We start from the raw sequence: 15,504 nt of genomic DNA on the forward strand, positions 1-15,504 counted from the left end.
AATTTATGCTGTGGAAATTTGTTAGCTGGTGTACCAGTGTCAATTCCATTTTTATAAGGCAATGCAACTTGCATGGTACACATTGCAGAACACATTTAATTGGTTTTAAAAACAAACTTAGATATTGTTTTGAAGCTTGTGGAAAGGAATTGTGTAAAATGCTCATGAAAGAGCTATGATAAAGTGTAAATTATTCAATACCTTTCCAAGTGTCATTTAGTATGTTATCAAATACATGCAGCCTGACATACCTTTTAAACCCAGAGAGATTGCTGTGCATAATCAAAATGCTGCTGTCATATTTTTAATGCCAAAACACAAAGTGTCTAAGATCATATGACAGTACTTGTAGAAATATTTAGATTACCAAAGGGGAAGTAGTCTTGGAATGGTTCTTAAATTAAAAGCTTCCTATAGTGTCAGTAAACCACTAAATACCTCATGTGATTATTCTGTTTTTTATCATACAATTAAAGGGTTGTGTATTCACAGTTCCAAAATTAATCTTGGAATTCTTCTGGACTAATCCAGGTACTAGAAATTACGTGAATTGTCAGTAGGTTGCACACAAAAGTTACCAGGATAAAATCCATCCCCCAACTGGGTGAGCCAGGGTTAGCAGGATGTGGGGCTCTTAAATCCTGGATAACACCAGCCCTCCTCATTGTGTGTAATACTGAGCTTTGAACAGCGGGCACAGCTGCTGTCCTTCCTGTCTGTGACAAAACTGCTCTGTGCCAGAGCCCCTGTTCCTTCCACTGGTGTTTTGTGATACACAAAGGGAGTATCAAGAGGTTCACATAACAAGTTGTGTGTGTTGGAAGACCCTGTTCCCCACAGGGCAGGCACCATCTAACTCTGCAGTTTGGGTTTGTAAAGCAGGTCCCTGTAACCAGGTGACATCCATGCTGTGGCTCTGACAGGTAGGAGACACCCCAGTGCTCAGCAGTCCTGGACTGTGAGTTTTGGTAGCTGTGATACAAAAGCCTGGCGCAGATACAAGGCCAGATCACCTGTGGGATGGTTTAATGAGTTGACCAAGTTGATATAACAGATCTGTCCCTCTCCTTGCTGCACTGTCTTCTCTCTTCTCTGGTTTCCAGTTATCCAGTCCTTTTCCTTTCCTTCTGTGAGCCTTAATACTTCTATAAGCCTGCAGTGAGCTGATTCAGTTCATTAAACTCACACAAGATTTCCCCTTTGTCTGCCCTTTTGCTTCCCATCTTCTCTGTTCTGGTTACTTTTCTGTTGATGTGAACTGAATCAGAACCTCCTTGGAGGCAAGGTTGGTGTTGGCAAGATTATTTCTTTCAGTGGCACAAGTTAACAGTTGGATCATCCTTTCTCTTTTGGCTCCTCCAGCTGCCCTGGTAGTGCTTGTTACTGACAGGGAAGCTCCCAGAACTGCTCAGTGGTGTTCACTCTGCTGTGGATGGGTCACTTCACTGCACAACTAGTGAGCTCTATTGATGCCCACATTTGTGAGGTGTGTCAGTGCTTCTGAGCCCCAGTGGAGGGGCAGAACAGAAGCAGAGTGGTGATCTTCTGGGAATAACTTATCAAACATAAGGGGAGTGATCATCAGCTGAGATGCTTGCTCTGAAAGCAGACCTGGTTTGTGAGAAAGGGACATGTCATCCTTGTCAGTTGGCTGCATTTCAAAGCCAGGAAATGTAGAGGATATTGAAAACTGAGCCCATCCCTGTGTTGGCCTTTGGAAGTCAGCTCCTTCATTCCCACAGGCAGAGATTAGGTTATAAATAGCTAATGAAGGTCACTCACAGTGACTGTCCCAGCTGAGCTGCTTTGCCTTACCTGATTTTCTCATGAGATCTTGTTGCAAAAAGCAGCACTTTCATGGCTGATCAGTTAAGAAGACACGTCCCTGTAAAGGAGAGAGATTGATTCTCCTCTGTTTGTTGGTTTGCTTTTTTTGGGTTTTGTTTTTGGTTTTTTTTTAAATCCCAGAGAGTAATGTCATTCTGCATCCTAGAATCACAGAATCATTTGGGCTGGAAGACACCTCTAAGGTCATCAAGCCCTGCAGTTTAACCCAACTCTGCCAATGCCACTATTAAACCATGTCCCCAAGAGCCACATATACATGTCCTTTAAATCCCTCCAGGGATGTGATGCCACCACTTTCCTGAGCAGCCTCTTCCAATCTCTGACAGCCCATGAAGAAATTCTTTCTGATATTGAATATCCACTTTTCTGATCTATAATTCAGTCTAAATCTCTGCTGGTGCAGCTTGAGATGGTTTCCTCTCATCCTATCACTTGTTACTCAAGAGCCTGACCCCTGCCTAGCTACATTGTCCTGTCAGGGAGTTGTAGAGAGTGATAAGGTCTCCCCTGAGCCTCCTTTGCTTCCTCAGCTGCTCCTCACTGTATTTGTGCTCCAGGAGAGATTTAGGTTGGATATTAAAAAAAAAATTCTTAATGGAAAAGATTGTCAAGCACTGGAACAGGCTGCCCAGGGAAGCAATGGAGTAACCATCCTTGAAAGTGTTCCAAAAAAATGTGTGGATTTGGCACTTGAGATCCCTCTTTAGTGGTGAGCGTGGCTGGGTCGATGGTTGGACTCGAAGATCTTAAAGGTCTTTTCCAACCTTAATGATTCTGTCATTCTAAAATGCACTGGATTATAGAGCCCCCCAGAAAGGAAGGAACTCTTTTATACAGACTTGTTTTATTCCATGTCAGTCTCTGCAGTTGTGTTCAGCAGTAGATTTTAGTGGATATGGCAGAATAAAAACCAGGAGAGGCTCTGCTTTTCTGGGTAATGTGCTCATGCTGCCTTCTCTCTCTGACACATAAATATCTGGAGGTACAACTTGACTGACATCTAAATTTTAGTGAGTAACCAGTTACCTGCTGGGGATCATGGAATGTAAAGGCTGATCAGCAGCAGAAGGTGATTCTGTGTTCCCTTACATATGAGAGAAATCTGTGAGAGTTTGTCTTAACTGTGACTTGGAGTGGTTTTTTTTATTTATCTCTATCTGTGTCCTGTGTCACTGAATGGTTTGGAGTGAGAAGGACATTTAATAATCACTCATTCCAGCCCCCTGCCATGGGCAGGGACACCTTCCACTATCCCAGGTTGCTCCAAGCCCCATCCAGCCTGGCCTTGGAACACTTCCAAGGATGGTGCAGCCACAGCTTCTCTGCCAGGGCCTCACCACACTCAGAGTACAACATTTCTTCCTTGTATCCACTGTAAATCTGTTCTCTGTCAAGTGTTCTCAGCCTCTCCTGCATTTCACTCTTTAATTTAACAATTTTCTGTGCACAGGAATTATGAAATACAGTGGCATACCACAACAAGGCATCATTCTAGTATTCTTTGTTTGTATACAGTGTGTGTATTTACAATTTCCAAATTTTTTCTTTATTTTAGTGGTTTCTAACAGGACAGTGTATTTTCAATGAATTCTAAGTAAATAAGGATATTGCAAGTTCTGCTTGCAGTGGGAACCTGGGTAGCACTTATCCCTAGTAAATTTGTACCAAATTCCCACGTAAATCTTGATTACAGACAGCCAAATCACTTGCTGAAAAGTTCTTGTCCTGCTGAAACCAACTGATTGAAATGTTGTAATATTTGTCCTTATCATGAGCAGATTGTTAAATGTACTTACTTTGGGAAGTACTGTTAAGAGTGTGTGTTAGGATATGCTGTGTTGGCACAGCCCAGGGGATGGAGACATTCATTATCAGACTTTCATTAAAGGAATGTGTCAGAGGAGGAAGCAAACAGTCTGTATCCAACACCACAGGCTGTTACCACAGAACAAGCAATAATACTAAACTTAGGGATTCAAAGCAGAAGTTTATGACAAGAAATATTACTACACTTAGATGCTGAAAGCAGAAGTTAAGGTTTGAGAAGTGATACAGATTTGGTGTAGTTCGTGGGTCAAGGCTCATTCTGAATTTCCCTCACTTCTGGTGTTGAATTACCTTAAAAATTGACTGTCAGGTTCAATACTGTTCGGCTTTCGCATGTGTCTTGATGATGAATAAGGGAGCAGAGAACCTTTTTACAGAGCAATCCTTTCAAAACCTATGGAAAATCCAGAGGTGACTATTGGAGCATAGATCAGAGAAGGAGCAGAATGCTGTTCCTTGCTCTCCTGTAGGATGTGGCCCCTGCTGAGTGACACTGTTTGTCACTCCTGGAGCAGCAGGATCAGCGTTTTAAGTCCCTGCTTGTGAAAAGCAGAGATAAAAGCTGTTGTCAGGGGTCATGTCAGTGCTTCTGGCAACTCATCTGTTGTCACCTCACTGGGGCCTCCCTTCCCATGGATCTGGAGCTTATCTGCTCCAAGTCTTGATGCTTTGGTCCTCTCTGAAGCTCTGAGAAGGCAGCAGGGCTCTAAGTTTGCTTCTGTTATAAAGATCCTTTGTAAATACCTCTATGAAATGTCTGTTACACATAAATTCCAGTTTAGTTCTCTTGAGTAATCAAAAAGGAAGTTTTCCATTAGTTTTCTAAGTTTATTTGGATTTTGTTTGTATTTTTAAGAATGTTGTAAGGAAACTTTAATTTTAATTCTGCTCAACAGTCTATTCTTGCTTTTCAGATATGAATTGAGAATTCGGTATTTGCCAAAAGGATTTCTAAATCAGTTCACTGAGGACAAACCAACTCTAAATTTTTTCTATCAACAGGTATGTTCTGTTCTGCTTTGTCTTTTGCTGATTTTGCTAAATTTAGAAAACTCTGGGTTTGTTTTTAGAAAACTCTGGGTAGCATATTACTGCAGAAAGAGAAAAATGGAAAAAAACTTGAGGTTGCGTATACAAAGCAGAAAGGGCACAAACCCCATGGCATTTTTCTGCTTGAGAAGTGGTGAGGAATATGTTCCAAAACCAAGGTGATTCTGCAGGTAATAATTGGCCTAACTCAAATAAAATTGACTGTTGTTCCACTGGCTTCTTACAGTTCATTCACACTTGATTAAACTCTGATGAATTTCTTTATTTTTGAAAGTGTAAAAAGTGACAATTTCACTACAAACCATCAAATGCTTTTTCCACTCACGTTCTTAGGTTATTTCCTTGGGTTTAAAAATCTCTTCTGGATTACTAAAACTGCATAATAGTCAAAGTTTCTATAAATTAAACACTAGATTCTAATTTTGTCCAGGTAAATGATTTTAATCTGCTTTTGTACCAACAAGCTCACAATCAAACTCTTGGAGGTTTTTTAGGGGAGTCAGGACTAAAATGGTTACTAAAATGTCCAGCAAGCACAACTGTGCACACAACATTCTTGTCTTAGATAAATTATTTTTAATGTTTTTTACTGTGTGATGCAGTTTTTGTATTGATCTGTGATGAAGTTGACTTTTGAAAAGACACTTCTCCTGCAGTGCTTCCTTGGACTTCACATTCTAGTTTAAGTGATTTGTGTGATAGTCTGATTTCAGCCTAAATGTCTGAATTTTGGTGAGTGTTTAGTGTAGTACTGCCAGGGGTTCTTGTACAATAAAATCATGTTCCTTTTTCCTTTAGCAGCAAGAAACTTCCTTCTTACTAGCTTTAAACACAAGAGGTTTGTGTTTCCCATGATGCAAAAGTGGGTGATAAGCTCCAAAATAATATCCTGAACTTCATCACTTTCCTGTTCAACACCTGGCAAGCTGCAGTATCCTCTTGTTTCTGCCTCAGGAAACTGTTTCTATAAAGCAAGGAGTTTGAAATGCCAGAGGAATATTTGTTAACTTCCAGCTAAATTTGGAGAAATCGTTACAAATGGGTACAAGTGGCTCAGAATAGAAGGTTTTGGATGGTCATTGGGACCAACAGGCAAGGCTGACAGCTGCCTGTATATCACAATGCCCTGAATCCCAGTGCTGTTATAAAATGAAAATCTTGTCTCCTTGCTCTTCACAAAATCCTATTTATTTTCTCTTCCCCCTTTTTACCTTATAGTGAGGTATTTCTGAATCCAGTCCTTTAAAAGTCACTGCTCTTTGTTTCGGGGTGCTGTAAGGTATTTGGGTCTCCGTTGTCATGGAAATCAGGTGCAGAACTTTCCAGAGCTGTCATTCTGTATCCATGATTCTGCTTTGCTCCATAAATTTCACTTGTCCTCTTGGATAAAGTAGGACAATAACTTTTATGTGGTAAAGTGTTAAGGCAGCAGCAGTGACGTATGAAAAGAAGGCAAGAGAAGAATTTAAGCAGTAACACTGCATCATAAACCAGGCCTACAGCAGAGGGGGGGATAAAAAACCAGGGAAAGTTGATTTTTCACATTCTGTTCCCATCTCAGTGTCATTCTTGCAACATTTTAACATCTTCTTTTGCTAACCACTGCTCTTAGTCAGATGCATCATGTGTGTAGGCAAGAACAACAGAATGTACAGAATTCATACATGCATACATAGATATCCTGAGCTTTCTGCACAGAAGCAACTGTCAGAGATAAGGAGCATAGAACCCAGTTAAAATTTTTAAAAATCCAACAGAAACAATGCTTCTGTTGTCAAATTGGCTTTTCTCAATGTAAAACTCAAAGACATTGCTGTCTTGTATGTTACAAATGAGTAAAAGATCTTTGTGAGGACCAGATGCCTGTGATTTTCTTGTCAGAATGAGACTGGGAACCTTTTTGCTAATTTGGTGATATCCAAACACATTGTTTGGATAAAAAAGTTTTGCTATACTAAAAACGTATAGCAAAAAATTTAAAAGTTCATGGAGAAGGAGAAGAACCATGGTTACCTCTGTCACCCATGGATTTTGTAATTTTAATGATTTTCTTGAATCTTGAGTTGGACGCCACAGTATTGTTGAAAAAGAAAGTTTAAATCCTCAAGTGATCTTCATCTTCTGGAACAGTACAGAGCATTTTGTAAAGATAACAAAATGTTACTTTAATCACTGTCAACAGACAGGGTTTATTCTTCCAGCTCACCCAAAGCACAATTACCAGGCTGTTAAACCCAAAGCTGGCACACGTTTGTGCCTTCACATGCATGACTACTCCCATTCACTGCAGCGAGTGCACGGCCCTGTGCAGATCACTGCGTTTCAGCCTTCTCACCTTGGGCCTGATATGCGAAATCACTATTTTCTCCTTGGGTTTTGACTGTTTGAAGGATGCTGTGACCTTTCTTTGGTTTTGAATATTCTTCATCTTCAAGAGTCTCGAACACATCAAGAACCTGTGCCCAGAACTGTTTGTGGCTTGATGCGCTGCGATCGCGGCGCTCGTTCTGCCATCTGCGGTGGGCGTGAGCTGCTCTTAATTGGGAGTGTAAAGCAGGGCACTTAATGAGACCTTTCATTCTGCAATCTGTACAGCAAGGGATTGAAATTAGTGTGTGGGAGCAGGGGGAAGCCACACAACTCGTTAATAACATCAGAATCGGTCCCAGTAACGATGCCGTGCGGTGCCTCTTGTGCTCAGGCTGTGCCTCAGCTTTGAGGCCAGAGATGGGGAGAGGCTGATCTTTAGGTCATTCCCCTTCACTGGAGGAGCTGTGTGCTCCAGTCATGTCATTTCACATCCCGTTTGAGAGCTCTGATCAACAAACTGATGCTGGAGCTGTGCCTTTTTGTTTGGTTACTGCTCTCTTTGGCAGGTGTCAGAGGTAGTGGGTGACAGGATTTCAGGGGTGTCCTCTCTTTATTCAATCTGGAGCATTTAGGTGGTGATTCTGCATGGCCTGCATTACTCCCTTGGGCCCAACTGCTTACAGTTTCAGCCATATTAGGCAAATTGGATCCTACCCAGTGCTGTTGGAATTGTGAGGCTGAAGTATTCAAAAATCAGGAAAATCCAGATTTATGGTTGTTTCCGTAGTTGGCAGATGCTCACTGCACAGGTTTTGTGTGCCAGCCTTCAGTTGTGTCCTGTGGTATTGAATACCCACATCTGAACCAAAGTGAGGTCTAATCCCACCCACAAAACCTTGAAAGTGTAGTACAGTGCATAAAAATATTGTAAGTTAAGATTTATCAAGATATCAAGAAGTGACATCCTGTGTGTGTGTGTGTATTCTGTTGACTGTTTTGTAAATCTCTAATAAAGATATCTAGGTTTTTGTATGATTTTTTAACATTTTTCAGAGAAAACAAACAAAGGTACAAAAGGAGAATTAAAAATCTCAAGTTTTTAGTAATGAGATAAGATTTTCCTGTCTTTTTTGGGAGTACTTTCAATTGCTTTAAATAAGTGTTGGTGAAATTCCTAGTGAGGGCCTTCCTTCCCCTGTGTTCCAGTGACATGGCTGTTGGGAAATGGAAATAAAGGGGACAGGCTCCTCTATTTTGCCTTAGTAGCCCAGTGAGCAATGAAAGCCATATCTCAAATCAAGATAGAATACAGCTTTTAAAAACATCCATGTAATGAGAATCAGACATAAGCCACTTGAATTGCCTTCCTTTTATTGTGGGACAAGAGCCTGCACACATTTATCCTTGAATAACATGTTAGCCTGCAGTAATTGGAGATGGTTTATCCCTTGATGAAAAGGGAGTAAGCATCTGTATGGGGGGTGGGGGCAGCTCTTGGGCATCAGCTGTTCCATTGTTGCTGTCCTTGTGCTTCAAACAGAAGACTTTTAAAGTAACTTTTTAGGGGTTTTTTTTAGATCCCAGTGGAAAAGAAAAGGTTGGTTTTATCAGTGTTGATTTTTTTTTTTCTGTTGCCTTGTTTAGCCTGCAGTGTGGAGCTAGCCTGGAAATGTTAATATATAATAAAGGAAATGTTAATGTATATAATAAATGATCTGGTTTTTGAATTTGTTTTTTAAAATTAACCAAAGTTTGTGTAAGAAGAAATTGCAAGCAGGGGATGATCTTGAAGTTAGGGCAGGTCAGTGATGCCCTGAAAAAACTGAGTTGAATTCTGTGCCATGAGGGCTCTGTGCCTCACCAGACAAGTACACTGCAGGTTCATTTTCATAAGAATACTCTTTTTAAAAAGAAAAATAAACTTATTTAAAAAAAAGGGAAAAGCAGCCTCTGAAAAAGTGGAGAAAAAGTTTTTGGGGGACAATTGGCACTTCTTTTCTCTGTCTCTGTAGTGTCTGTAAAAATTATGTTCACACTTAGAAAGTATTTCATTAAATTAAATATCTCTTTATATTGTGGAGATAAATACATCATGCAAATTAAATTATTTTTATTACTCTGTCGCTGACATGTAGGAAATTTTAAGTCCAGGCAATTATTGTAATAACTTAATGATTAAAGTTTTATAAGGCTTAGGTGCATGAGATGTAATTTGAAATGCAGGCTGGGAATTAGACTCTTTAACCTAATTAAATAACAACATCTCTTACACTCTAATAAAAATAGGAGACCTAAAGCAAATGACTTTGACAGGAAAAGCTTTGAAGGAAATGAAGGGCATTGGGAGAAAAGTTGGCGTTGTTCCTGATGTTGGCAGCCTATTTAAAACAAAAAAAACCTCAACAAAACAAAAAAACCCACCCAAAACCCAACAGATCTTTCATAAGAGTTAAAGGCTGAGACATAAACTGTGCCCTACAGGGAGGTGGCACTATAAGAACTGCAGCTGATTAAAAAGATACAAAAAATACATTTTTTGATAAAACTGTAAATGAATTTGAACCTCTTCTGTCTGCTCTTTACAGCTTGAAAAGACAATTAAAATTGAGATTTCCTTGACAGGGGTAGGTGTCTGAACTTGCTGAAATTCACCATATCCTATGAAGTACTTATTTTCTCCTGTAAAAGTTGATTTACACCCTCCAAACTATGCTGGCATTCTTGTTTCAGGCTCTGTTTGTGTAGTTGTAGAGCTACTTGGGCTACAAATGTTGTGTGCCCAATGTCTGTTTTCCTTTAGTGCTCAATTGGGAGTGTAAAGCAGGGTGCTTTGGGAATGTGAAAGTTCCTCTTATTCCTTAACACCTCCTAACTGGTCAGCCAGACTCAGGCAAAGGGAAAGGGTTGCTTTGATTTAAAATTTCCACCTGTCAGCCAGAGCAGTGAGAATCCTCCCTCTGTGGGCTTTTCTCAAATAATAATTCAGCCTGATAAATTTCAAATGCTAGAGCCAGGTTTCCATGGACTGATACGTGGAAATATCTCTTTGGTAGCCTGGAACAAAATGTTACTGCAATTAGCAGATTAAGCTGTGTGTAACAACAAAAAGAAACCCACAGAAAAGTTGATTTACCTTGATACTAGGATTCTCTTGATCTGGAAACTCAAAATTGTGTGTTGGAAAGGAGAGGTATAAAATGAGCTGGGAGCAAGGCTTGTTCAGCAGGCTGAGTTGTGTATGGCTCCCAGGAGTCCAGCCCCACTTTGTGGAAGGGCTGCGAGGCAGCAGCGTCTCTTGCAGTGACATCTGGAGCTCAGCCCGCTCGGACAGACGGCATCATTTTTAGCTGCTCTGCCCCTAACAATGCCTTGTCAGAAGTTGGTTTCCCTCCAGCCCATCTCTAATGCCCTTATTATTAACAGAGGAGCTTCCAAAATTAGTTAGAGATGTCAAAGATCACCCCGAGATAATATAGAGACTGTGACCTTGGGACACGAAGAGGAGGAGCAGCTGAGGGCAGATGGCAGATGAATGTTATCCTGATACTGGATCTGGGCTTTTAACTCCCCTAGATGAGGCCAAAGCCCTAATTTTCCCTAATATTGACTTATCTCCTATAGCAAATTTAATACTATCAGATGGGTAAATAGGGGTGGGAACACATATGTGTTTCCCTCCTGTGTGTATTTTAAAAACTACCATTATGATCATTAAGGTGTCTCCTAAAAATACTGATGACACTAAAAGCAGTCATTGGGCTTTTGTGCATATGGGGCTTCATTCAGAGCAGATGAGGCACAAATCTTTCAGGGTTAATGCTGCATCAGATTTCTGAGGCTGTAGTAGTGAGGGTTGATCTTCCAAGCTGATTTTGTAGTGATGAAAATTTGGTGTCCTACATGAACCTGGAAACAAGGAAGGAGGAGCAGTTTGGTCCTTACAGATACCAGAATTTATACTGGGTGTCTGTTCCACATTAACCCAATCATGTGTCTGTCCTACAGTGATGCTGTGGTGTGTTTAACACTACAAGAACAATACAGCTGAAAGCAGAGAATATCTGAGATAATTCTTTTTGGTGGGATGCACAGAAGGATTGTGTCATGGATTGGGGTGGAATTGTGTGTTGTACCTGCTGCAGGTGCAGAGCAGTGTTCTTCATTTTGAATGGGAAATTGTGGGGAAAACAAATGAGCTGTATGCTTGGATTTTTGTCCTGGTCACAAAAGTAGTTGCTGAAGATCAGCTTTTCCCATGGATATATTGAGATATTCTGGTCTTTCATTACAGAAGCTGGAATTGGTAAATTGCAGGAATAATTTCTGTGGATTGTGGTGGGATGGGTGTCATCAGAAGTGTTGTGTGTTGGTGTAAAACAAATGTAGATCCTGGTTTTGAATTCGGTGGTGGCTGAGGGTGAGCTATAACATACAAAGCCTAATACCAAATTACCTTCCAGAGTTAGAAACTTGAATGTTGAAAAGCAGCTGCTAGAACACACCTGAGCTGTTAAAAAATAAATCCAGATAAATTACTGAGAAGAAACAAATTATTGCATATACAGGACAATTAAGAGACAGGTTGTATTTTTTTAATATAAATTTGACTGATTAAGTGGAAGTACATAATTTCCCAATGTATAAAAGCACCAGCTAAAAATAAATGTGTAGAACAAATGGATAAGGAAAAAATGATGTAATATAAATCTTTATTTTCATGCTTCATTAAATGATTGTAATTACTGATTATGTTCTATGTACTGAATGGAGTACAGAAGACATTTTCTTTGTTTGGTTGCTTATCTAAATATCTCATATGTTGGGATGATTCTTTTTGGGTATGGCCTTAACTCTTCAGTGGAAATTTAGTCACTGAAGGGTTGTTTAAATGCAGTGTTTAAATGCAGTGGAAATTTGGAAAAAAATAGAAATAAAAAAGGACTAAGTTGTGTAAGTAGGTCATAGAGATTGAAAGAAAAGCAAGAGAAATAGATGGCTTATTTTTAAACTGTCCTCCTAAAAAACTGGAGTTTATCCTGTGGGAAATTTCTTGGTAACATTAAGCTGGGAAAGCCAGTAGTGGCTAATTATTGGTATTTGCCCTTTATGAGACACCATTTGATAGTGCTGTTGCTAAAGAATTTCCACAGTATTTATGCTAGAAAATTCAATGTCAAGTTTGATAATTTTATGCAATAATTTATAAGGCTGTAAACAAGTTTAAACCTAAAATATCTTTTTAAGACACAGTATCTAATAGCTTTTTTTAAAAAATCCCTAAACTGGAAAGCATTTGCCAAGTTCAGAATAATTTTACTGTTGTTCTTAATAAATCTAAATTCAGCATGGTGTTTTTATGAACTCCTTGTCAGCCTGGGTGAACCTTCTTCTGAAATACTGCAGCTGCATAAAAAACTCGTGTGCAGGAAAATGAAGCAGATGGCTTTTGAAAGTAGCAGCTGGTATAGAAAATACAAGGCCAGTGATAGATTTCTCCTTAAATCATAGCATAGGGCTGTTCTCTAATTTCTCCATCTTCACAAACATGGGCTTTCCTCTGTTTTCAATTTTTATTTTAAATTGTTCCATCTGGAATTGGCTGTCCATTTCTGTAGCTGGGATACTGCCCATTATTTTCTAGTAAATTTTGAGAAGTTAGAAGTGACACCATCAATAATTTCCCCATTCAAGTAGAAGAACAAATGTTTTATAAGTCTTGACATCATAAATAAAACTGGGCTTGTGTTTATGTGCCCATCTTCCACGTGGGAAAACTGTTTTAGTTCATATTGTGTTCACCTCCTTTCTTTTGTTGTGATTTAGGAGTATCTTTGAACTTTTAAAGCCCAAAATACTGGAGACAGAAGGGAGATTTCTGTTGTAGCTAAAAGAAGGAGTGATTAAAAAATTACAATATTGTTAAGAATAACAATTATTTAAAATAAAGTCAATTGTTGCTGAATATCAGGGCAGTAATAAATCTGGAAATATGGTATAGGATTGTGTTGGATTTCAAAATCCTTTTTTCTTTGAATATTACTGCCCTTCCTAAGCATTTATTCACTGGTGGTGGGTGATGTGTATTCTGTATATGAGGGCAATGACAATTTTGTTTCATTTTTAATTTTATCAGAACATGTGAAAGACTTCTTTTTCCTACCTCTGGCAGGTGCCTTTATGTTTGGCATTCCTATTTTCCCCTGCATCCCTTTTTTGTACCACAATGTTTGTAGCTATTGTGGCCAAGAAGTCAACTCCAAATGTGAAGTTTAGGTCACACTTTAATTCTGATTTGCCACCCTGTGAATGAGCAAATTTCAGTAGAGTTGCTTCCTCTGACACTGGCACTGCAGTAGTACTTGCCTGGAAGCCTGAAGCACTTTTTATTTCCATTATTCCATGTTTAATGGAACTTAAGTAGACTAATCCTTTCCCCCCAAAGCATGCACCTGCTTGGCTGTAAATCTGACTTAAATTTGTTAGAACATACTAAAAATATCCAAGGGAAAAGGTTCTTGAAATCAGCACAGTAGTTTGCAGCAATAATTTACTTTTGTCTCTTATCCTCCTTTAAACTGTTCTCCAATATATTTTACTCAGGGAGTTGAGATAAGCACATTATGTGGGAATACAAAATGAGTAAGTCATTGGAAGCAAATATGTTACAAGCAACATACACCAAAGTGACTCACTTCAGATATCATATTTTGGGTTTGGATTGTTACCAAATAAAAAGTATATAGGATTTTAGCAGTGTTGACACTTGAATTATTAATCCTGGTGTCAATCCAAGTGTTTGCCTTGTTGATCTTCCTGCATGTTTATTGCTGTAACATTGTGACCATTAATTATTGGAGATAAATACAGATTTCATGAAATTTTATCATTACCAGAGCATCTGGTCTGCAGTATGGGGTGTAAATGATGTAGTGGCACACAGGTTTAGCAAGAACACCTTAAAGGCTTTGTTGAGCTTGAGAAAGAGATCAAGAGTTGCTGCTCTGATTTCTTGTTTGGCCACTTGGGTTTTTGGGGTGGCTTTTTTGAAACCAGATTTGTGTGACAAGTTTATATTAATTAGCTTTGTCTAGGTGAAATTAAGGTGTATTAAATAGCATCCTACCGAGTTTTTTACTGGTTTGGCCTTTGGAGAGATCCCATTCTGAACAATTAAATTGCAGAGGAGATTATGGCAGTGATGCTTGATCTGCTTGAAAAGGATGTGTGTTTATATATCTGTGTGTATATAGACAGATGTATTCTTTAACTTCTCAAGGTATTGCAGTTATTTAAATTTCCAAGCCAGAGGAGGTGCAGCCAAAGGTCTGCACACACTGCCAGGGAGTGTGACAAGCTCACAGATAACAGGATCTCCAAACCCCACAGGGAAGGCTTCATCCTCTCTCTTAACATACTTCTGAATTTGTAGTCAGCAGGAAAAAAACGTGATAGGTTTTGTTAGATTTTTAAGAGTTCAATTTTTGTGCCTTTGTATGTATATAGGCTTTGTGCTCTTGAAGATGGAGCCTTTGTTTGTCTAACCCAGAAAATATTCTCATTTCTCTCATTTAATTATATTAACAATAATAATAATAATAAAAGTTATAATTGAGCAAACACAAAAGGCTTCTTGGAAAACTATTCAATTGCCTTGTGACAGTGCATTTAATTACCATTAAATTATCTCTTATGTCTCTTCCACTTAATATTTGCTCAGACTTTTTCCTGAGGAGGTTGTGCTGAACCTCCTGTGAAATTCTTATCTAATCTCTGCACAGGCATTAGTTCATGCATTGATCTGATGCCATCTCAAAGAGAATAGTCAAGCAAAATTAAAGGTGATAAGAGAAGTTCTCATTGGTATTCTGGGAGTAGAAATTGAATCTGCTTTTTTTTTTTTCCTTGCTGAGATTGAAAGAAGAATGTGTGCAGGCAGGTTTATGAAAAAAGGGGAAAAACAAGCACCTTTGTCTATCCACAGCAAGACGCTGTTAAATGCAGACCACTGGATTCTCACCACAGGTTTTCTGAATCTTATAATATTTTTTTTAACTCATAAAATTTAAACACTAAAATAAGTAGGAGTACATAATGTAAAATACTTATTTTTCCCCTTCCATTTTGTTGGAATGGGGGATGGTCTTTTAGATTTCCTTAGTCAAAATCTGATGTCTGTGGTTGCAGAGTCAAACTGGGAACATGACTGGAATTTGTGAAAGCTCACAAGCTGCAGGGTAAGAGGAGATAAACCCCAGACTTTAAATATTTGGGTAATGTTGCTTATTTATTTATGGAATAGGAGGCTAGCAGCATTTTAAAATCATGCTTGCATGAAAGTGGAAATGTTCTTAAGCAGTTTAGTTTAACAAATCAAGCACTGGGAAGATAAATGGATCCACATTTGATCATAATACAGTGGGGCTTAAATTACCATTGTCCTGTGAGTGGAGGTTTTGTGTGTCAGGACTG

The 15,504-nt window shown here is 39.0% G+C and overlaps 1 protein-coding gene across 17 annotated transcripts in view; it reads left to right on the top strand.

Annotated features, from left to right (window-relative positions):
* The window catches only part of PTK2 (protein tyrosine kinase 2), a 188,926-nt gene that overhangs the window by 96,725 nt on the left and 76,697 nt on the right, over positions 1-15,504 (top strand). For all 17 annotated transcript variants that reach the window (XM_039731528.1, XM_039731525.1, XM_039731526.1 and 14 more), the window contains one exon: positions 4,590-4,677. In XM_039731528.1, the coding sequence (XP_039587462.1) occupies positions 4,590-4,677 (88 nt within the window). The remainder of the gene's footprint in view (positions 1-4,589; positions 4,678-15,504) is intronic.

This window comes from Passer montanus, unplaced genomic scaffold, assembly GCF_014805655.1.
Source record: "Passer montanus isolate IOZ18808 unplaced genomic scaffold, ASM1480565v1 scaffold78, whole genome shotgun sequence".
NCBI classification, from domain to species: domain Eukaryota; kingdom Metazoa; phylum Chordata; class Aves; order Passeriformes; family Passeridae; genus Passer; species Passer montanus.